Source organism: Acinonyx jubatus, chromosome X, assembly GCF_027475565.1.
Source record: "Acinonyx jubatus isolate Ajub_Pintada_27869175 chromosome X, VMU_Ajub_asm_v1.0, whole genome shotgun sequence".
Classification (NCBI taxonomy): Eukaryota; Metazoa; Chordata; class Mammalia; order Carnivora; family Felidae; genus Acinonyx; species Acinonyx jubatus.
Window position 1 is genome coordinate 17,749,967 of NC_069389.1, and position 24,721 is coordinate 17,774,687.

Here is a 24,721-nt window from a genome sequence, read left to right on the forward strand (position 1 = left end):
AGGGTTAAGATTGTAACAAAAATTTCCAAATCAGGCTTCTAGCCTTTGAGGGTAGAACAGTTGCTGACTCCTTGTCACTGTCACTCCACATTCCCTGGCACTTAGCCAGGCTCCCTAATTCTTTCCCACGGTGAAGACTCCAGGAAGTCAAAGTTTCAACGTTTTTAATCTTGTGTTTCCTGTTCTCTTTATATTAGTGCTGTGCTTAGTTCAAAAACTGCCTAGTTCAAAAAGCTGATTTTTTACTTCTATTGTGAAAAAAGTAGAGAAGTGAACTATTGATACTCATATCACTTGTAGTTTACAGAACCTTCGGCCTGGAAGTTTAAGCTTTAATACAGAGTGAACATCATGGTTTCTTGGTCCCCAACTGTGTATTTATCATTGTGTCTATGAACAGGTTCCTGGTATCAATTTACCTGTCAACCAACTGACCTATTTCTTCGCTGCAGTTCTCATTAGTGGTGTTGTACATGAAATTGGACATGGGATAGCAGCTATTAGGTAATGATATTTTTCTTTCTACTAATGCAAAAAAAAGCTTTTTACTTAGTAGGGTTTATTACTAAAATCTGCTTCATTTGATACTTTTTCTTTCTGTGAATATTGCCTAGTGCAAATCCACATTATTTTGAGGTAACTACTCTTTTATAAAGATTAATATATTGATGAATATAGTCAATTAACCATGTGCACACTGTAATCATTTGACAGCATGGTTATATCTTCATGGTGTTTCAAGATTTTAATCGAACCCTGAAACCTAATCTTTCTATTCATCATTAGGTCAGAATGATAACCACTGACTGCACTTGGAGCCCACCGACCTGCCTTCTTATTACTTTGTTTGACTTATTGGCCAAAATACTTTCCTGCTTCCACTAGTAGCCTCTGCTGGCTAGAGCAGGAACATTGAAAGCTCTGAATTTGTTAACAAATATCATAGCCTATCTAGAAACCTAAGTAAACGAAGACAAGAGAGGATGAGACCTGGGTCTTTCTTCAAGTATCATGCCCTGTTCTTGTCTTGACTACTCAAATGTATATTGTAATTATGCCTGAGCATTTTAAAGGCTCCTAAACTTATAAATTTGTGATGGGGGAGCACAATTCCCCCTTCACTCCTACTGGTAATTACTGCCATGATGAACACACATACTGATGGGAATGTGTTTTATCCTCTGGGTATGTGGACCAGATAGAAGGTTTTATAGGAGAAGATGTAATCACTTCTTATTACTTTCCTGTTGCTTATGAACAAGACTCTGTTGACTGCTAATAAACTCTCAAATCTCGACAAAGCATATACTGCCACATGTAGTGGTTTAAGTGGGCAGCTACTTTTTCTTTTTTAATCTCTCATCTTTGCTTCCGTTCGTTTAGCATTGTAGCTTTTAGAGTTTTACATACAAAATCATTGTTATTAACAGTTTAATACTTCACAGTATGTTTGTGAAATAGTATGGGTAATCTTTTATAAAAACCAACTGTCAAGTAAAAGCAAATTTTACAGTCATCTTTTTTTTTTTTTTTTTAATTTTTTTTTTCAAGGTTTATTTATTTTTGGGACAGAGAGAGAGCATGAACGGGGGAGGGGCAGAGAGAGAGGGAGACACAGAATCGGAAACAGGCTCCAGGCTCTGAGCCATCAGCCCAGAGCCTGATGCGGGGCTCGAACTCATGGAACGCGAGATCGTGACCTGGCTGAAGTCGGACGCTTAACCGACTGCGCCACCCAGGCGCCCCCTTTTTTTTTTTTTTTTTTTTTTTTTTTACATTTTTTTTTTTTTCAACGTTTATTTATTTTTGGGACAGACAGTCATCTTAAATATATAGTACTAAATGACAGCACAGTATATTTAGGGGATGGTTTTTTTGGAGTAGCTGTTTGGTCTTATGAGGCTGTTAAGTATAATTCCATTTTTAGAGACTGAATTGATAACAAACGGTTCTCTTAAGGACAATCTGAACATTATGGATATTTAGGTATACTTATTTTAACATCAATAGGAATACACTTAGATAAACCTCCACTTTTGTTTATATTAGCCAAGATAAATATATTTAGATACCTTACTTGAATTATATTTTCTGTTGTGTTCTTCTCTGAAAATAATTCAGAGTAAACAGTTGAAGTGTTTTTCATTTAGTTCCTCATGGAATATTAACCATTTCTTTTTATATGTGACTAATTTCAAGTTATTTGTTCGGCATACTGGTTTCTAAAAGTTTTGAAGTTTTGAAGTCTATTTCAGAATACCCTTATTTTACAAAATGCAATTTCGCAGATAACCAAACTGGTATGCTGTTGTAAAATTGTGAGATAAATATATATCATATATTTGGGTATATTTTCCTTGACTGTCTCGAGAGACTTGTTTTTTAACCAAGAATTTAAATTATAGTGGGAAGTTTTAAGATTAAATACATTATTAATTGGAAAAATGCAATACTAGTAGTAAATTCCTTTTTTTTATTTGATTTCTTAGGGAACAAGTTCGATTTAATGGCTTTGGGATTTTTCTCTTCATTATTTATCCTGGAGCATTTGTTGATCTGTTCACCACTCATTTGCAACTTATATCACCGGTCCAGCAGCTAAGGATATTCTGTGCAGGTAACAGACTTAAATTTCTTTATTCATCTGTGTGTTGTTATGGAAAGTATTCACATCACAAATGAAAACATCTCACTTTTTGGTTGATAAATTCAGCTTATAAGATTCTCAGTCAAAAGTAATAAAGCAAGGGGCACCTGGCTGGCTCAGTCTAAGGAGCATGTGACTCTTGAGCTCAGGGTCATGCATCCAAGCCCCACATTGCATGTAGAGATTACTTAAGTAAATATTAAAAGAAAAAAATAAAGCAAAATTATTTATACACTCCAGTTTCTTCAGTAAAAACAACAAATTATTTTAAAAAGGTTGAAAGTAAAATTAACAGAATATACCATGCAAATGTGAACAGAAAATATGACTACATTAAGTTAGTTAGACATAGGGGGTCACTTAATAATCATAAGGAGTGTAATCCACAATGAAAATGTAATCATTGTGAATCTTACTGCATCAGCTAACAAACTATCAAAACGAAAATGGAAAAGTGCAAGAAAAAAAAACAACAAATTTAATAAAGGAAGTTAATCTCAACTCTCAACACATGGCAGTAAGATGAGAAGTCAGATCATCAAAACTAATTAGTAAATTAAAAATCAATAGATATGTCAAACCCTGTACCATGACAGTTTCTTTTCAAGTGACCATGAAACATAAAAATTGACCAATTTAATTCAAAACATAATTGTTTTATACAGTTATACTACATACATACATACATTTATACTACATAATTGTAGTATATTTAAAAGTGATAATGAAATAATGTGTAAAGTTTTGCTAAAAGGAAAAGTCACTCCCTTATGTAGTTACTATGAAATAAATGAAAATAAATGTTAAACATTCAACTGAAGAAGTGAGAAAAGAACTATAAAATAGTTAAGAGATGATGTCATTAATAAAGATGTAGGTAGAAAATAATAAATAATAATAATAAAAAAATTTAAATATAAGAGGTTTGGTGCGCCTGGATGGTTAAGTGTCTGGCTTCGGCTCCGGTCATGATCTCCCGGTTCGTGGGTTCGAGCCCCGCGTTGGGCTGACTCTGTGCTGACAGCTCGGAGCCTGGAGCCTGCTTTGGATTCTGTGTCTCCCCCTCTCTCTGTCCCTCCCCTGCTCACGCTATCTCTCTCTCTGCCTCTCAAAAATGAATAAACATTAAGAAAATTAAAAAATAAAAATATAAGAGGTTTTTTGAAGAAAAAAAGATTATACTGGGAGAAAGAATCAATAGAATTTATAGTCAGATTGGGGAATGACAACTGATACAGAGAAAATTAAAACAACTATTTTAAAAAGTGTTCTTTATTCATCTCTGCAAAAAACTTTCAAAACCTTGGGTGATTATTAAATATAAATGGCGTAAACTCCAGAGAACAAAGAAAAAAATCTCAATAGCCTAATTACAATGGGAGAAAATAAGAAAGTTGATGAAGAATGCCCCCAAAAGTTTCATAGGGGTAATTCTTTCCAATCTTAAAGGAAAAGGTTTTTTTTTTTTTTTAATTCCAATTTAGTATAAACTTTTCAGATCACATGGAGAAGGAAACTTAAAAAAAATTTTTTAAGCTAATAGAGCACTGATACAACATCTTGGAAAGTACCAGAAACTCTACCTATGGTGTATCTAAACAATACAACGATGGTTCAACATTAGGAAATCTATTTTAAGGTGGTAAACATATTTTACCATTGGGGGAAAAAGAAATCCTCGTCTCAGCAGGTATCGGACTGAGTAACAAAATTCATCATCCATTAATGGCTAAAAAGCAAAAATCCTTAGTAAAGGTTAAAAATAGCTGGATACTTCTTAATGGTTAACACTTGAAAGTATTCCTATTAAAGGATAAGGCAAGCAATCCCATTATCAATTAACACTGGTACTGTTAAATGGTCTCTAAACGTGGGTCAGTACAATAAGAGAAAAAGACAAAAATAGTATAAAGGAGTAAGCTTTTTTTTTTTTAGATATTGTTGTATGCCTTGAAGTGGGTGGGGGGGGGAGAAAACATGAAAATCAACGGAAATGTGGAAAACTTCAGGGAAGAAGCTGGTTACCGAATTAATATTCACACAACAGCGTGGCGTTGGGGGTGGGGCGAACGTGTGCGTGAGGGCTGGAGCGTCCACGAGTGCGTGGGTGTGCACGTGAGCACGCACTTGCTGAGGCGCTGGGAAGCGCATGCGCCAGTGGCACCCGGAAGCCCCCGCGGTCTTCCGCGTTCTCGGCGTCCTCGCGTCCTCAACCGCTTTCGCGTCTTCCGCGTCTTTCGCCGCAACCGTCGCTCTGTGGGGCTCGCCTTTTTCTTTCTCAGCCTTATCCGCAGCCTACCAGTCGCCACCTGCTCTTCCAGGAGCCAAAACCGCTGCCTAGCCATGGCCTCAGAGGACTCTCTCAACATCCCCCCAGAAAATTCAGAGTTACTTAAAGATATTACGGAGCTGCGCCAGATCCACGTGGAGGCCGTGCCTGTGGAGGCCGTCCCTGTGGAGACTATGTCGATGGAAACCATGACAGAGTACGAGATTATCAACGGCAGTTGGGTCCACGGAGGCCACCACCAACCGCCTCTGATCGCGCTGCAGCCGCTGTTTACCAGCAACTCGAGCCAAGGAGACCACGACCAGGACATAATCATGGTGCAGACGCAGGAGGAAGTGGTGGGCTACTACGAGTCAGACGACCTGCAGGCCAGCAACAATTTCGAGGGCCAGGTGGTCATCCCGCTCGGTGAAGACGACGATTTCCAGCAGACCCTGGCTTCCTTGGCAGCTTCAGCGTCGTCGTCAGCGGTCAGCCACAGCAGGAAGCGCAGCAGCCAAAGCAAGAAGTCGAGCGGTAAGAAGAATTACACTGATAGTGAGGCCCATGGGGGAAGTAGCAGCTCTGAGATTGGCAGCAAGAAGTGGGAGCAGAAGCAGGTGCAGATCAAAACCCTGGAGGATGAGTTCTCCATCACCCTGTGGCCCCCAGATGACCAAAGAGACCAGGAGACAGGGAAGATTGAGAAATCAGCTCCTGATTATTCAGAGTACCTGACAGGGAAGAAGCTTCCTCCTGAAGGACTACCTGGTATTGATCTCTCAGATCCTAAACAACTAGCAGAATTTACTAAAATGAAGCCAAAAAAAAAAGAAGATGCTCCAAGAACAGTAGCTTGTCCTCATAAAGGTTGTGAGAAGATGTTCAAGGATAACTCTGCTTTGCGAAAACATCTGCACATCCACGGTCCTAGAGTCCACGTATGTGCAGAATGTGGCAAAGCTTTTGTCGAGAGCTCCAAACTAAAACGACATCAGCTGGTGCACACTGGAGAGAAGCCCTTTCAGTGCACATTTGAAGGCTGCGGAAAACGCTTTTCCCTGGATTTCAATTTGCGTACACATGTGCGAATCCATACCGGAGACAAGCCCTACGCGTGCCCCTTTGCTGGTTGTAATAAGAAGTTTGCTCAGTCAACTAACCTGAAATCTCATATCTTAACGCATGCTAAAAACAAAAACAACCAGTAAGAAGGGAAGACCCTTCTCAAAGTTGGGAAGTGTCTTCCAGGAGCATGATTGAAAATGAATATGCCACTTTTGTGTATTGTTTGTAGGAAATAATATTTTTATTGATTCCTGTATAAATAAGGGTCATGTTTTGATAGAGCAGTAAAAATAAAAGTAAAAAGTAAAATATATATATTTAATATATATACCTTTATATAACATTGTTAGGGTGCTATATCTTGTTCTGTAATACTATTTGAAAAACATGGTGTTTTGTAATGTTTGGTCCCAACAAGGATAATTTATGAACCTCACATCAAAAGATGGTTCTTTATACAACTCTTCTAAAAATGGGACTTCTTTTCACATTTTTTAAAATACGAAGTTCACCTATTGCTCACAAATTTTTAAAGTTGTGTATTTTCCAAATGTTCATATTTATAGTTTTAGGAATATGTTTAGTAATTCTTTGTATGGTTTTTCTGAAGGTTGATAACTTTGCTTGGAATAGATTTTCTTTAAAACAATGAACAGTAACCTACATGAAGTATTTTCCTGTTTAAAAAAAGTTATATAGGCTTTGTTTGCTATCTTAATTTTGGTTGTATTCTTTGATGTTAAAACATTTTTCATAACTATCTTTTAGCTGCATTGATTTATGTAGTATTGAGTATTAGATGTGACTTAATAGTCAAATTCAATCTATTTTAGTCATTTTATTACCCCAAAATACTGCAGGTGGTGTTCAGTATAACTTTGCATGTTCAGAGAGTGGTACTTAGTTGTAGAATGTATTTTGTATGTATTGACTTTTAACACTTGATAACACTTTTTAACATCTTGTGTAATAGAAGAAGCAAAAATAAAATAACCTGTTCCAAAGATGGAAAAAAAACTTGTCTGTGTAAATACCATAGCTAGAAAATAGAGAAAATGGGCAGGTTGTTAGTGGCATCAGGTGAATAGAAGCTAGGGATGCTGCTAAACATCCTACAATGCACAACATGTTCCCCACAACATAGAATTATTTGGCTCAAAATGCCAATAGTGCTGTTAAAAACTCCTGTTCTAGAAAAAGTAAAAGAACAAATATTCCTTTGGTATACTTATAAACAAATCATTAACGGACAACACGTTGTTTAAATAAAGGAAACGTGTTGTACCCCCCTTCTTGCCACTTAGCCATCATGGGCAAATCTGGAATCCAGAGGGGTGATCTCATACCAGCTGCGTCCCTGACAAGTCCCTGACCAGAGATAAGAGGCTGCTCAGAAAGTCAAGAAAGCACGCTGTTGTTTGGGTGGGAAAACAGCATGGTCTGTGCTATGACTGTGTGGTGGGATTATCCTGATAAGGGAGTGATAGTGAGAGTGCAAGCATCTAGGCAATCCTGGTAGAGCTGGGAGAAAGCTGAATTTAACATAAACATAACAGTGGCAAATGTAATAGGCTAGGGTTGTGGGGGGAGGGGTGGAAGATGGATAATTTTGTGAAATTGTGTTGGGACCAGCTACTTGGTGGGGCAGTGGGGAGGAGGGCGGTTATAGCTGTATCCCTAAGTTAGTTTCACTAGAGAGTAAATTCCACTAGGCAAAAACAAGTTTTTAAATTTGTTTTTTTTTTCAAATGAAGCTATGAAAGCAATACAAGAAAACCCTAGGTGAGTATCTTCTATAATTTTGAACTGGGAAAGGCTTAATGCAAAGGAGCAATTTGACCATACCAAGATGTAAAATGTCTGCATAGGCAGAACTATAAACCAAGCCAAAATACAAACTGGGGGAAAAATTGTAATACTCTTACAAAGGACTAAATTTTTCAGTATATACATTCAATAATGATACATACAAATTAGTAAAAAAAAAATGTAAATGCGATAGATAGAAATAGTTCTCAGACAACAGAAATACAAATAGCCTTTTAATAAGCATGAAAGATGTACAAGCTTACTCAAATCACAACAGATTTTACTTTTCACCTAGCGGATGACAAAGTCTAACATATTCCTAGCATCTAGGGTTATTTACAGGGTAGGGAAACATGCCAGTTATGAGAATATCAATTAATGCAGACTCATTGGAGGTCAATTTTAATGCACATTGTTTTTGACCCAGCAATTCCATTTCTATGGAATTTTCCATACCCTCACAGATGCATACTTAATTAGATATATAACAATATGAACAAAGCTGTTTATTGTAGCATTGTATGAAAAAGTTAAAGCAGCCTATGTTATCATTAGTAGGGAACCTTATAAATAAGTCAATATGTTTTAAAAAATGAATTACTCTGTAATGGTTATAAGAACTGGGCATTCTGATAAACTAGTAAAATAATGGATGTAAGAAAATTAGTAAAGTACTAGATGTAAGAAATGGGATAAATAGAATATGCAAGTAAGGAAAAAGTCCAAAGTTCAAAAATGTAAAATCAAAATACAGTTTCCAGTAGATACTTTGATACAATTGGTGTATTTAAAAGATCTCTGTATAGAACAGAAAAGATTGTTTACCCATAATGTCCTGGACTAGAGTTGCCCTGGATATTTCTGGAATTAAAACAACTTACAACACTCAAAAAAAAAAAAAAGAAAAGAAAAGAACATCTTAACAGTATGAATAAGGTACAAGAAACTTGTCTTGGGTATCTGCTGTAATTAAAGATAACAATGGCTTAAACTCTCATACAACATTCCAAATGTAAGTAGTTCAGCACTGAAATGTTAATTGTGTTATTTGGAGGACTCAGGCTCTTCTGTCTTGTTAGCTCACTATTCCCAACATGCAGCTTTTGTGTCATAGACTCAGGCTTGTCTCTATCTTAGCTACATTCCAGCCATAAGGACAATGATATCCCCATCACCTCCACTCATATCCTGTTAGTCAAAGCAGTCATATGGCCAAACTCAGATTCCTGCAAGTCTGGGAAATGTCTTTAGGTTACATTTCTATCACTATAAAACATTGGCTCTCAACCACTGGTGCTGTCACCCTCCTGTAGATGTTTGGAATGTGTGGGGGGCAGGGAGCATTCCTTGGTTGTCTCAGTCAAGGGAGAGTACTAATGACATTCAGTAGGTGGGAGCCAGAAAGGCTAAATATCCTGGGGTGCGAGGGACAGACTTGCACAAATAAGAATTGCAAGGTTCAGAGTGCTAGTAGAGCCCCCACTCTGCCCCATGAGAAAAACTGGTACAAGAAGGAAAGGATCGGTAGGGGGGAGGAGGATATCTAGTGCTATGCTAGTGATTGTTTAACCCCTGGCTCTGGAAGGGAGAGTGAGGAGCTCTGATATGTAGCATTTGCTGGTTTCTGTGGTATAATTACTCCTGCCATGGCCAATTTTAAGGTACCAACCCAAAGTCCCTGAAGGAGGAATTAGGAAGAGATGTACACAGTCTGCTGTGGCAAGCTGGCAGGACCAGCCTCCAGCACACCACTGGGTTCACCTTAACCATTTCTGCATATATGATAGAGATGGTTATAGTCTGTGACATGGTGTAAGATACATACTCTAGTTCATCAATAATACTCTCCTTAATAGTTTAATTCTTAAAACAATCTCTTTTTCTGAGTACCATTTGGATTTCCTTTATATATATAAACATATATATGTGTGTGTGTGTGTGTCGAAATTTATTTTTTTCCATTTTATTTTATTTTATTAATATAATTTATTGTCAAATTGGTTTCCATACAACACCCAGTGCTCATCCCAACAGGTGCCCTCCTCTATTCCCATCACCCACTTTCCCCTCTCCCCTACCCCCATCTACCCTTAGTTTGTTCTCAGTCCTTAAGAGTCTCTTATGGTTTGCCTCCCTCCCTCTCTGTAACTTTTTTTCCACTTCCCCTCCCCCATGGTCTTCTGTTAAGTTTCTCAAGACCCACATATGAGTGAAAACATATGGTATCTGTCTTTCTCTGCCTGGCGTATTTCACTTACTATAATACCCTCCAGTTCCATCCACGTTGCTGCAAATGGCCAGATTTCATTCTATCTCATTGCCAAGTAGTATTCCATTGTATATATAAACCACATCTTCTTTACCCATTCGTCCATAACCCAGCTCAGCAAGAATGTTTTTTATTTAGTCTTTACTTTTACTTGAATAGCTCTGAAATTTTTTTCAAAGATCACAAGTATGTTTTGATTAATAATGTATATGTTTTCTGAAAAGAGGATAAAGTGAGTAGAAATTCAATTTATATTTTATATGTGTATTTTAGAATATAGATTCTCTTAATGTTAAGTCATATTAGTATGTCGTCTTCTTAATGTGGTATAAACATGCTCATTTTACATTTCACTATCTGAAATGGAAGGGGCCTCTAACTGAACATCTGTCTGCTGTACTAGTAAGTAGATCTGTCTGCTTCGCGGCTTCTTCTGGTTACTTCAGTAATTTATCAGAATGCCCAGGTGTTATGAAGTCCAGATACCTAGATCATTCCTGCCCTTGGTTGAGCTGACTTTTTTTTTTTTTCTCTTTTCAGGTATCTGGCATAATTTCGTCCTTGCGCTCCTAGGTATTTTAGCTCTCGTGCTCCTCCCTGTAATTCTCTTGCCGTTTTACTACACTGGAGTTGGGGTGCTCATCACTGAAGTTGCTGAGGTAAATAATGAGGATTACTTGGGGCATCCTTTTACCAGATTGTGATGTAACACAGTATTTTATGATGTCAGGAACTTTTATTCAAGTTCTCATATACAGAATGCTCAGTTTTTCCTGAAGAAATTGCTGTCATCCTTTTAAATTGAACAGAAAGTTTTGTGGAAGACATTGGCTTTTTAAAAATACTTAAATTTGTTTCTGTTCTGAGTTACAAAGATAGTATCAAGGTTTTCTACCTGTAGTTTGTTGATAAAATGCATCATTTACCTTTACTGTTTATTTTTATAACTGCGCTTTTGAGACAAATGTCCTTACTCCTAAGTAAGAAGATTGAAACCTAGGCTAGCCAGCTGGAACATTTCATGGGAGTTAAGTAAATGTCTTCAACTCTGTATTTCACTCCCTTAAACAATAATTACTGCAATGGCATCAAGTCTTCTGTTCAGGCTTTCAGAAAAGGATAATTACCTTTGTGAACAACTGATTCACATATTCATTGTGCTGTGGTATTGTCTGTATATTTGGGACTGTGTTTAGATAAGGACTTGTCTTATAATTTTATCCACCGAGGATATACAAGATAATGAAGGCATTCTGGTGACTACTTTCACAAAAAATTTTAATAAGCAGTTTGGGAAAAACTTTATCATTTTAATCTTCATAGTTGGCAAGTGGGTTTCTTCAGTTGTGAAAAATTCAATTAGAGAAGTAGGAAAAGTAACTATAATTGTTAGGTTGATTTTGTTAATGTTCTAGGACTGTACATCTTGGATTCAAAGCTGGATTATTTTCTGCATTAGCCAAAATATTCTATTTAATTAAATCAGAGTCTTTAATTGTTTGGTCAGATAAATCATAGCTTGTCTTCATATATTATCTGATTTGGTTGTACCCTCTTCCCAAGGACTCACCTGCCATTGGACCCAGAGGCCTTTTTGTGGGAGACCTTGTCACCCATCTACAGGATTGTCCTGTTACTAATGTACAAGATTGGAATGAATGTCTAGATACCATCGCCTATGAGCCCCAAATTGGTTACTGTATTAGTGCATCAACTTTACAGCAGTTAAGCTTCCCAGTTAGAGGTGTGTATATTTCTTCAGTATAATATCATGTTTCAGGGGCGCCTGGGTGGCTCAGTCGGTTAAGTGTCCAACTCTTGGTTTCACTTCAGGTTATGGTCTCACAGTATATGAGTCCAAGCTCCTCATAGGGCTGTCAGCACAGAGCCCGCTTGGGATCCTCTCTCTCCCTCTCTCTCTGCCCCTGCCCTGCTCGCTCACTCTCTCTCTCTCCCAAAATAAATAATAATATTTTAATAATATTTTTAAATAATAATAACATTAATAGTAATAATAATATCATGCTTCAAGCAGCAGTACTTGGCCATTCACCAATTCTTAGCCCATGTCTATAGATTTATTTTGTTCTAATTTTTTTAAATAAATCAGTAAAGTAATAATAGGCACAAACTAGTATCTTGGTAAGTTGGATACTAATATTTATGTATTGTTCAATGTCTAATTTCATAATATCATATTTGACTTTCAAGACTCTAGTATCTAATTCTTTCCACATTCAGAAGAACTTGTGTTAAGTCAGCATTCAAGCTCAACCGTAACCAATTAACTAAATTCCAGTAATTAAATACTCCCATGCTATATGGATGGTGTCACATCCAAAGCTATTTGGGGTAGAGTTATTTTATGTGGCAGGCATCCAGAGGAAGTCATGTTGGTATCTGAAAATATCCTCTGAAGTCAGATCTGTTGTTCTGTGTAGCAAGCGACAAGGTGAAGCAAGTTTATTCTCAGATGCTCCCAAATTTATTTTAAGTTCTTTCAGCTCTGAAAAATCAGCCTCCCAACTCTTTATATAAAATCATGGGGCCCAGATTATTTTGAGTGTTTAAAAACAAAAATTATATTCACGGATTATATCTTTAGGTCAAGAAATGCCCTGGAATGCTTGTCCACATCTACTGGGGTTAGGAAATATGATAAATAATCAGGAATAACTTCACTGAAGTACTATGTACAACAGTGGCAGAGTAATAAGAATTGATTTAAAATTTTTTTTTCAAATATAATCTTTCATATATTACCCATTTTTAAGAACTTTTATTACTGTAAAAACTTTTCAAACATACATAAAAGTCAAGAAAGTAGTAGAGGGGTGCCTGGCTGACTCAGTCGGAGGAACATGCTACTCTTGATCTCGGGGTTGTGAGTTCGAGCCCACACTGGATGTAGAGATTACTTAAATAAAACTTAGGAAAGAAAAGAAAGTAGTATAAATGAAACCTTATACATCATTCTCCCAGCTTCCGTAATTATCAACATTTTTCCAGCTTTTACATCTAATTATCCCACTTTTGAGGGGAGTATTTTTAAGCACATCTCAGGCATCATATCATTTCATCCATGAACTTTAGCATGTCTTTAGTACATGATGACTTTTTAAACATGACCACAGTACTATTATTCACACCTAACAAAATTAGCACTAATTCCTAATATCTAGTCAGTATTCACTTTTCTCTAACTACTTTTTTTTTAATTTTTAAAAAATATTTATTTATTTATTTATTTTGAGAGACAGGGGAGGGGCAGAGGGTGAAGAGAGAAGAATCCCAAGCAGGCTCTGCTCTATCAGTACAGAGCCCAACGTGGGGCTCAAATTCGCAAACCATGAGACCATGACCTGAGCTGAAATCAAGAGTTGGATCCTTAACTGACTTAGCCACTGAAGCGCCCCCTTACCTGCTTTTTTTAATAGTTGATTTCAAGTTGGATGGTATGTCTTTTAAGTGTCTTTGAGCTTGGAACAATTCCCCCTGGTGTTTTTTCTTTTTTAGGTTTTTTTTTTTTTTTTTTTGAGATCTCATTTAAGAAACTGTCACTTGTTTTGTTGAACTGCCCATATTCTGGATTTGTCTGGCTCTGTATTATGCTTATGATGTCATTAACATGTTCAGATAGCCTCCAGATTTTCTATAGATGGCCATTAGGTGTAGACACTTGATTAAATTCAGGATCCACTTTTTGAGGGGGTGAAAATACTTCATAGGTGGTGCTCACTACTTCCTATTGCATCATGTCAAGAGGCACCCAATGTCTAGTCTTCTCCCTTGTGGTAAAGTTAACATTGTTCAGTGGGCTAACCTGATTCTTTAAGGTTGAAATATTTATACTTTTTACTATTCTCAAGAGCCACTTAGCATCTTCCCAAACATTTCAGATGATGGAAGGTTGGTATATGACCTGTAATGTGTTCTTCTCTGAGAGAAATGATCCATTATTTCACACTTCTTAGGTCCTTTATCATTTTCCTCCAATTTCTCTAAATTTGGTGTAATATGTATTGAATTACAAAAGCCAAACTGACCCAGTAATCAAAGTTCTCTCTAGTAGAATTGTTTTATTGTTTTATTTAGGACATCTGCATTTCAAATGTTTAAGGTTTTGCCCCTTTCCTGGCATACAAAATGAAAATGAAAATTTTCCTGGAAATACTCTGAAACTCTTTTCTTTCCTTTTTTTTTTTAAATTTTTTTTAATGTTTTATTTATTTTTGAGACAGGGAGAGACAGAGCATGAACAGGGGAGGGTCAGAGAGAGGGAGACACAGAATCTGAAACAGGCTCCAGGCTCTGAGCTGTCAGCACAGAGCCCGACGTGGGGCTCGAACTCACGGACCACGAGATCATGACCTGAGCCGAAGTCGGCTGCTTAACAGACTGAGCCACCCAGGCGCCCCTCCTTTTTTTTTTTTTTTAACATTTACTTATTATTTTTGAGAGAGAGAGACAGAGTGCAAACAGGGGGAGGGGCAGAGAGAGAGGGAGACACAGAATCCAAACTAGTCTCTAGGCTCCAAGCTGTCAGCAAAGAGCCCAACACAGGGCTCAAACCCACGAAGCACGAGATCATGACCTGAGCCGAAGTCAGATCTTTAACCAACTGAGCCACCCCGGTGCCCTTCTGAAACTCTTTCGTTGTCAGCTTTTTGAGTATTTCACTGTTATGTATTTGGGAGGTATTTGTGTTAAAACATAAAGCAGATATTACTCTTTCTACTTAATAAAAAAAATCAATCCCAAAGTAATTCTTCAATATCTATTTCATCTCCTTAGGAGTGACTGTATTAGGATACATGTTGATTTTACATGATGACTGTTGACTATGTCTGATAAACCTGTACCTCTATTTAACCATTTTTAGATGGAGTGAATACATTTAGCCAGTTTATAGGAATCTTAATGACTGTAAATTTAAATTAAATTAAAATATATACTAAATTAATTTTAATGGCAGACTTGACCACTGAGGCTGTAGATATTTTAAAGAAAACTATGGATTATGGTGCCTGGATGGCTCAGTCGGTTAAGTGTCTGACTCTTCATTTCGGCTCATGTCATGATCTCACTGTTTGTGGGATCAAGCCCCACATCCGGCTCTGCACTGAAAGCATGGAGCCTATTTGAGATTCTCCCTCTCTCTCTGCCCTCCCTCCCTCTCTCTCTCTCTTCTCTCTCTCTCCTCTCTCTCTCCAAATCAATAAATAAACTTTTTTAAGAAAAGAAAGCTATGGATTAATAGTATTTTATATGTATCTAGGTACATTTTTTTATCCTTAGTTATAAAGAGAGGGAAAAGACACAATTAAATATGGTAATACAAAGTGGGCAATAATCCGAAAGTGATTCATGTTCATTTTGGAGTGGACTTTAGTATACATAATTAAAATTCTAGAAATTTACACCACTGCAAAAACAATAAAGCCACCTTGGAAAAAAGATCTGACCCTGGAAGTGCATGTAAGCTGTCCCAACCAATTGTTTCTGGCCACTTACCTCTCATAGGTGTATTATCAAGTTGTTTAAGATATAATTAAGCAGACTGGATGTTCTCCTTAAGATATTAACAAGTAGATTTTTGTCAAATTAGATTTTTTTAACGTTTTATTTTTTGAGAGACAGAGACAAAGTGTGAGTTGGGGGGGACAGAGAGGGGGGAGACACAGAATCCGAAGCAGGCTCCAGGCTCTGAGCAATTTCTGTCAAATTAGAAAAAAATGTGGTTAATCTATGATATGAAATTGTTTAGACCTGCTTTTCTTCTGTTAATCCTTTCCTTTTTGATTTTTAAACATTAACTCACTAAACTACAAATGTCACCGACAAAGGTAAGGCTGGTTAAATTCCACCTCTTCCCCTGGTACATGGGGCCAGCCTAAGGAGCTTGTCCCATACACTCCTTGGAGATTGAATGGCCTTTCCAGGAAGCCCCAAAAAAGGATACTGGGTCAGGACTTGGAGCCCATTGCACCTGAAATAGATCTCTGATCTCATTCTGGGTCAGAACAGAAAACAAAACTTTACCCCCATTCATAGTCAAGCCTCTACTTTTACAATTGCTGGGTGTCCATATGCCACTTTGTGATTTGAGTGGAATTGAAAGTTACAGAAAAGAACTAGTCTGGGTCTTTATTTGGGACTATTTTCCTAACAAGTAGCTTGCATCCTCTTTCTTTAGTTTGAGAGGAATCCTTCATTTCATATACACATAAAGCTAAATTCCTTTTTTCTTTCCTGAAAGCATTATCTCGAATAAGAAAGACTATACTCAACAAGTCCAGCATTTGAACTAGGTTTCCAGGAGCATGAGATTGAAAACTAAAAGCAACTGCTCCCTAAAAAGAAGCTTTGAGCTCAGACTCAGCCATCCCCATTGAACAGCCTGTATTCCTATTCAGAGGAGGCGAGGGTATATCCCTGTAACTGCCTGGCAACAGGAATATTGTATTCCTGTCTTATGTATCTATACATATGTATCTATAACTGAAGTGAGAAGAGACCCTTCCCTACATAGTTTAAGATAATAAAAGGAAACTTCCAGGAATCCTTTCCATGTATTTTGAGTACTCATATTGTTTTTATGCCTAATTTTCTCTACTGTTTGGGGAAAAGTATTTGTTTTTTCATTGTGAACATCAAGTTATGATCCAAAGTTTTTTTGCTATCCTAAATTGAAGAGAGAATGTGTGTATATGTGTGTGTGTTTATAATTTTTTTAACTACTTATTAGGTGATGCTGGTATAAATTCTATAGAACTAAGAACAAATAAAGAGGAGGGGCGCCTGGGTGGCTCAGTTGGTTTAGCATCAGACTTTGGCTCAGGTCATGATCTCGTGGTTAGTGAGTTCAAGCCCCGCGTCGGGCTCTGTGCTGGCAGCTTGGAGCCTGGAGCCTGCTTCTGATTCTGTGTCTCCCTCTCTATCTGCCCCTCCCCAACTTGTGTTCTGTATCTCTGTCTCTTAAAAATATAAAAAAAAATTTTTTTAAAAGAATAAATAAATAGGCTTGCCTCCCTGTGTTGGAGCTCTAACTACATTTATATATTTAATAAGCTAGGATAAGAAAATTATTCAGTTCATTTTAGTAATAGAGAAAGTAGTGGGGACTGGGAACTATACATTGAAAAAGGTTCCAGTCTTTTTCTAAAACTAACCTCAGGGCGCCTCAGCGGCTCATTAGATGTCTGACTCTTGATTTTAGCTCAGGTCATGATCTTGTGATTCCTTAGATTGAGGCCCATGTCACGCTCTGCACTGACAGCACAGTGCCTGCTTGGGATTCTCTTTCTCTCTCTCTCTGCCCCTCCCCTGCTTATGTGCACGTGCGCACTCCCTCCCTCTCTCGCTCTCTCAAAATAAATAAACATTTTTTAAATAAATAAAAAAATGAAATTAACCTCTGGTGGGCGCCTGGCTGGCTCAACTGGAGCATGTGACTCTTGATCTCAGGGTTGTAAGTTCAAACCCCACATTGGGTGCAGAGATTACTTTTAAAAAATTAACCTCTGTTCTAGACTATGCTTTGGAGGCTAAACTATTTCTACAACTATCTTAGGACCCATCTTAGGGTTCATTCAGAATATGCAGGTTCTCTCTATGGTAGAATTATGAAACTGATCTGTTCTTGAATTACCTAATTGTCTCCCAGACTGAGATTTAAGGGAGAAGTCTAATCTTTCAGAGTTAAATTCAACCTACAAATGCCTCTGGGACCTTTCAATGCAATCTTGAGTGCTTCTTCGAAAGTAGAATTGGATTGGCCTGTCATGCTTAGTAAAAAAGTACATACGCTAATATGAGAATTGTCTGTGGCATCCCCATTTATAGGTTAAGAATCGAGTTACAGAAATTGACTTAGCAACTTGTCCTTTAATGTGACCCAGTAGAAAATATTCTAAAATAAAGTTTTTTTAAACATAGAACTTTTTTTTAATTGATAAACAGAGAAATATCAAATTTACCTCTCAAATGACCACAAAATATGTAACTCTTTATTGGAAAATTCTGTTTGTCGGGAGATATTTACACTTGTGAGGATGGCCACAGCCATGGATTTATGTTTTAGTTAGAGTAATCATCATAGGAAGAAGCCATAACATAAAGGTTACAAATTGGTGGTAGCCCAGAGACCAAATCCAGCCTTGGCAAATGTATTTGGTCTGGCTTATGTGGTACTTTTTTATATTAATTAGATGCCAATATTTAAAATTGAAGAGGTTTCACATGAAAGTCCAGATTTCAGATTTCTCTTGGAATAAAATCAACAGTCCGTGGAATCAAGCCCCCAAGTTGAGTGCCTGGCTGCTAATCCCATAAAGCAGGGTATACATTTTCTAATTCATCGCAGTCCCTCTACTCCCTATTTTTTTCCCCACACACTATCTACTTCATTTATTTGAAACCTGCTTGGCCTGTTTTGGCATTTGTGTTTCCGTACATGCTGCATCAATAGTGATATCAAATTCTTGACTTTAAATTCTGTATTGTATATATTCCTCCAAGAAAAGTTAGTGATCAAGTATCAGATGTAAATTTTCTAGATTTCTAATACAAAGGAAAGTGGCACAGAATGTCATATATGTATTCAATGTATACTGAGTTATCTACCTTATGTAAGATTGAGAAACTTTTTTCTCAAGGAGCTCACAGGCCAGTCAAAGACACAGAGCATTTGATAGCGATTAAGGAGTGTACCTGTGATGAGCACCGGGTGATGCATAGAAGTGTTGAATCATGATATTGTATACCTAAAAGTAATATTATACTATATGTTAACTAACTGGAATTTAAATTAAAAAAAAAAGCAGACCATGCCCACGTTATTACAGTACAAGGTTAATTGCAGTACAAGGTTAATTGTAGGTAATGACAGGAATTGGTGGGAATTGTAGGAGTTGGTGGTGGTCAGTCTTCACTGGGAAGATGAGAGCAGGTTTCATAGCATCACCCCTTGAGTTGGGCCTCAACAATGAGTCTAATTTCAGAAGGCCAAAATGGAAATAAACCTTGGCACCAGAACCTAGAAAGCAGTTAGGGAACTGCTAGTAATTTGGTTCAGCAAGATAATAGTATGAGATAAGATGAGAAAAAAAGCAGCAATCTTTCAGTTTTAGGCTATGGAATTTAGATGTTATTTGGGAGTAGTGCAGTCCTTGGAAAGTTTTGATCAGATGAGTTACATTCTCATTGTTTTACTCAGGAAGATGAATCTGAAGCATTTGGTATGTAGGAAAGGCTTGCGTATGCTAATAGGTGGTAAGCAAACAAGACTTCTTAGGATTCTTCAAATGGGTCAGGTGAGAAGTTAGAGCCTGCACTCAAATGCAAATATATAGGAGAAAAATAATGAGGAGGTAAAAATTGGTGGGACTTGGCAACTGATCAGAGACAACCCTGAAACTGTAGCCTGGATTGGTAAAAAAAAAAAAAATCCTAAACAACTTTGTACTTTATACTTTACTATTAAGGGTGACCAATTATTGATTACAGGCACAGGTTTATCTGTACCATTTGCTACTCACAGTTTGCCTTCATATTTCAAATACAAATCCTCATTTAAAATTTAAATACCTATTCAATTATAAGAAAACAACAGAGAAAGAAAAAAGAAAACAAAACTGCCCACACAGCCAAGCAATGCAGAAGAGAAACTGATTTATCAGTTAGTTTGTTTCACCTGTTTTGTTCTTCATTTTATGTAGACCAAGGAGAGAGAGCCACAGTGGCTGGGGGGGATCCACTCTAACCAATACAAGATGTCTCCCTCAAATAACCTAGTTTAAAAAAAAAAAACTGTTTGAAAACCAAACAACGACTGATGACTAAAATACAAAATCCTTGTACAATCATATTGCATATCAACTAACATTTTCCTGCCAGTGCTCTTGAAGACACACTTGTAATAGAAAAGCTTTTTGTGGTACTAGAAAGCGTACTTTTTTTGGTAGTTCTCTGGTAACTTTGCTCTTCAATCTGTCTTCCTTAGCACATCTATGGTAGCATACATATAAGATTCTAAGTTTAATTGGTCCCTGCTACACATCAGTTTATGCTTTACAGGTTTGATATGCTGAGTGCAGGAAACCTTCCAAAATAAACACATGGAATCATTTTTATTCCACCTATATCAGTGATTTAGTTTTCTTATTCTGCCCCAGATACAAGTGAGGGAGTACACCAAAAACCTTTGAAAAATAAATGAATAATGAGAATAAACAGTTACCCTGTTTGCATTGTCTTCCAAAAGTGGTAACTGGACTATTGGTATGCAGGCAAATATGTGCACATCTCTGGGGTCAGATTGGGCTGCCCTGATTTTATGAGGAAAGCCGTAAGGTAAGCAAGGAGGCAGGATAGATATTTGATCTAATGGGGATGTCTTTAGGGATGAGAGTCTTTTAGGCATCCTCTTGCCCACTCTGCTGAACTCAAGTAGTACTGGATCAGTAGCATTAGGACAGCTAATAGTGGCTCATTAAATATTTGTGCTTGACTAGCTGGAGTTACTGCAAAACTTACTGAGACCCTGGAACTCTAGCTTTATTAATAGGTAAGTTTATAGGAAGACAGAAATCTACGGTAAGTGCTGCTTCTTGATTTCAAACTGGACAAGTCTTTTTGTAATATCGTGTCTCTTTTTGTAACATAAAATCACTGCAGTGAGTAGCCGGTCAGACTGAACTAGGAATCATACAATTGTTTCCAAATTCATACGCATTTTACTTACTCTTTTTGTCTTGAAAGCAAAATTTTCATTACAAATGTACTTCTATATAACAGATTCTAATTCACTATTTCTCTTTAGCATACAAACGGCTAGATGGTTCGACTGAATGTTGTAACAATCACAGCCTCACAGATGTGTGCTTTTCCTACAGAAATAACTTTAATAAGCGTTTGGTGAGTTGTCCCTGAAGCAATCTTGCTTGTCTGATATAATTTTTATAAAATAAGCATATAGAACTAAAATGTAATCTATGAACACTTTTCCCTTTTGTTTCATATCGTTTTATTAAAATTTCTATATTTCACTTGCCACATTTCATCTGAGAATCTTTAAAAATTTATAGGTATAATATCTTATTTGGCTGAAGTAGAATACTTGAATCTAATTTATAGTAGGTGCACATAAATGGCATTTCTTTTAAATGAACTTTGTTCCTAATATGCTCTGTAATATGAAAGATACTGAGCACTGGAACTTGCTGTTTTTCTTGTTAGTAAATTATTTTGGGTATTGACTAATTAATATTTTACTCATAGCATACATGCCTACCCGCCCGGAAAGCAGTTGAAGCCACACAAGTTTGTAGAACCAATAAAGATTGTAAAAAAAGTTCAAGTTCCAGTTTCTGTATAATACCTTCTTTGGAAACTCATACTCGCTTAATAAAAGTGAAACATCCTCCTCAAATTGATATGTTGTATGTAGGTCATCCACTGCATCTTCATTACACAGGTGGGTACTTATTATGGTAGACCCTCAGAAAATCATTAAGATGTCATATATTCTTCATGGTAGAAACTCAGTACAAATCCTTGGGTTAATTTTATTTATTATAAATTTGACTACTTTTTAAGTCTTAACTTGTTCTTCAGTATTGTATGAAATTTAGGCATTAGGAAAATAATCTGAATTTTATGAAACAAGGTGTAACTGAATCCCATGTCTGCCTATGGAGAGTGACTTGTTTTCTTCACTACCATTTATGTCCAAGTCACATAGATGATCTCTCAGATGTTCTCTGAGAGTTTGTTAAACCTACCCAAGTTCCCAAAACAGTGGCAAGAGCAACATACCCCAAAGAATGCCGGGAGTTATAGTGGTAAGACTATAATTTATACATAACACATGAATTTTATATTAATATAATTTTCATGTTTTTTTATGTTTATTTTTTATTTTTGAGAGAGAGCAAGTTGGGGGTGGGGGGCAGAGAGAGAGGGAGACAGAGAATCCCAAGCAGGCTTCCCATTGTCAGCATAGAGCCCCACATGGGGCCCAAACTCACAAACCATGAGATCATGACTGTAGCCATGATAAAGAGTAGGATGCCCAACCACCTGAGCCTCCCAGGTGCCCTAATGTTTATTTATTTTTGAGAGAGAGTGAGAGACAGAGAGGGAGAAAGAGAGAGAGAGAGAAAGTACACATGCAAGCTGGAGAGGGGCAGAGAGAGAAGGAGACAGAGGATCCAAAACAGGCTCCGTGCTGTCAGTGCAGAGCCCAATGTGGGGCTCAAACTCATGAACCATGAGATCATGACCTGAGCCAAAGTCATATGCTTAACTGACTGAGGTACCCAGGTGCCCTTGAATATAATTTTCAGAACTGGGCTGGCATAATTGTTTTAACAGAGGCTACATTATTGGGACTAAATAGATAGCTTCTTCATATTGCTGAAGATCATATAGTCTAATTTTGTTGTACAAGATTTTTTTTAAGTTCCTTTTTTTTATAATGGTTTTGTGGAAATATAATTCACATGCCATATATTTGAGCCTTTTAAAGCATACAATTGAAGGTTTTTTAATATGTTCAGAGTTGTGCAACCATTACAGTCTAGTTCTAGAATATCTTCATCACCCCAAAAAGAAATAGTGTATTCACTATCAGTCACTTCTCATTTCTCCCCACCCCCAGTCCTTGGCAACCACTAATCTACTTTCTGTTTCTATAAGTTTGCCTAGTCTGCACATTTCATATAAGTAGGATATTTTGTGACTGACTTCTTTCACTTAGTGTAATGTCTCCAAGGTTCATCCATGTTGTAGCATGTCTCAGTAGGTCATTCCTTTTTATGGCAAAATGATATTCTGTTTAATGGACATATCACATTTTCTTTATTCATTCATCAGTTGATGGGCATAGGGGTTTTATATTACTCTTTAAAAGGCTGTCTCATTGTTTCATAGTCATAGCCTGTAACCTGGGTCATTCTTCTTCTTTATCAGTTTGACACTAAGTGACTCTAGAATGCAAATATTATTTTTTTTAATGTTTTATTTCTTTTTGAGAGAGAGAGACAGAGTAGGAGCAGGGTAGAGGCGGTCAGAGAGGGGACATAGAATCGGAAGCAGGTTCCAGGCTCTGAGCTGTCAGCACAGAGCCCGACGTGGGGCTCAAACCCATGTGCCGTGAGATCATGACCTGAGCCGAAGTCAGACGCTCAACCGACTGAGCCACCCAGGCACCCCTAGAATGCAAATATTAAATATATCCTCAACAAATGGAAAGGAAGTTCCCTTTTAGAATAATTCAGAACTATGTACTATGTAATTCAGAAATATGTACTATATGTTCTACCTAATTACAGAGAAGTTTGTAAATGTTTTGAGCAAAAACAGGATTACGGAATGCACAGAGTGGAAGAGACCAAAAATTTCCCCTAGTCATAATCCTTGTTTTAGTAATGATTTAGTAAGAGAAAACCAAGACCAGAAAGAAGTTAAGTGGCATAATAGAGTAAATGTGATTTTCAGGTTATGCCTCTTTGAAGGATAAGGACTCTTCATAAATTCTGCCATAGTTTTTAAGTCAGTCTCTTTATTTGGTAGTCATGCTTGGTATATAGTCAGTTTTATATTATTCTTACCTCCAAATATAAGTACATACTGAGATATGAATTTCTGTATTCCACTATATTTATTAGATGTTCTAGAATAATTGTTTTTATATGTGGGGCATATAGGCTGCCTGCTTATGTTTGGGAAGAGCTTTCTCAACCAGTTTAATAGACTAGCCCAATTGTTGACCACATGGAAAAATTTATAATGCTGTTGCTTCTCTATATGAACAATATTCATTATTCCTTGTTTTTCTTTTTCAGTGAGCATCACCAGTTTTATCCCACGCTTCAACTTTCTAAGCATAGATCTGCCTGTGGTTGTGGAGACATTTGTCAAGTATCCTTTCTGGTGTAAAGAATGTTTTTAAAAGGTGTTACTTGGAACGTGATTAGGCTTACCTTGAATAGAGCATGCATAGACCTTACAAGTGTCCATTGATTGCTAACAACTGAAAAAGAGACTTTAAAGTTGAAAAAGATCAGATTGTATACAGGAAGGAAGAAGTCAGAGGAAAGAGATTGCTCAGGGAAGGAGAAAAGCTAAGATATGGAAGGGAGGGAACCCAGAATATAATTTGAGAGTTGAATTTACAGATCTAAGACCTTTTTTAGTAAGTTTATAAAGAATGAAAGCTCAAAATGCCAGTGAGGTGATGAACTCTGCCCCTTGTGAACCTGTTACCTTGGACTAAGTGGAAGAATGCATAAGGGAGATCAAACTGGTTTCCACTACTAAAATAGCAATTCAGAGGACAAAATCTCACGTGTTCTTTAGCATATTATGTTGGAATATAAAACTTGACATTTTCTAAAATTTGTTATTATGAAGAATTTGAACACTTTGGAAGGGTTCTTTATTTTTGTCATTGTTTTTTCTTTTTTACCTTCTAGATTTTATTACTAAAAATGGATTTTTTTTAATTCCAGTATAGTAAACGTACGACATTATATCAGTTTCAGGTGCACAATACATATTTTTGTCACTTTTAAATCATTTTCATTTCCTTCCTCAATGATTTGCGAAAACATGAAAGGGAAAACAAATGAACAGTTAGTAAAAAATATGTACAATC

At 36.9% G+C, this 24,721-nt stretch overlaps 2 protein-coding genes across 17 annotated transcripts in view; both read left to right on the forward strand.

Moving 5' to 3' along the window:
* MBTPS2 (membrane bound transcription factor peptidase, site 2) overlaps positions 1–24,721 on the forward strand; it is a 98,081-nt gene that overhangs the window by 12,921 nt on the left and 60,439 nt on the right. For 15 of the 16 annotated variants that reach the window (XM_053202163.1, XM_053202161.1, XM_053202165.1 and 12 more), the window contains exons 4-10: positions 401–504; positions 2,490–2,617; positions 10,603–10,721; positions 11,626–11,806; positions 20,885–20,979; positions 21,343–21,538; positions 23,910–23,985. In XM_053202163.1, coding sequence (XP_053058138.1) covers positions 401–504; positions 2,490–2,617; positions 10,603–10,721; positions 11,626–11,806; positions 20,885–20,979; positions 21,343–21,538; positions 23,910–23,985 — 899 coding nt within the window. The remainder of the gene's footprint in view (positions 1–400; positions 505–2,489; positions 2,618–10,602; positions 10,722–11,625; positions 11,807–20,884; positions 20,980–21,342; positions 21,539–23,909; positions 23,986–24,721) is intronic. The other variant, XM_053202172.1, reaches the window with a different exon arrangement.
* Positions 2,491–6,857, forward strand: YY2 (YY2 transcription factor). The gene is made up of 2 exons (XM_015080924.3): positions 2,491–2,617; positions 4,930–6,857. Exon 2 carries the CDS (start codon positions 4,991–4,993, stop codon positions 6,125–6,127), a length of 1,137 nt encoding a protein of 378 aa, XP_014936410.2. The 5' UTR covers positions 2,491–2,617; positions 4,930–4,990; the 3' UTR covers positions 6,128–6,857.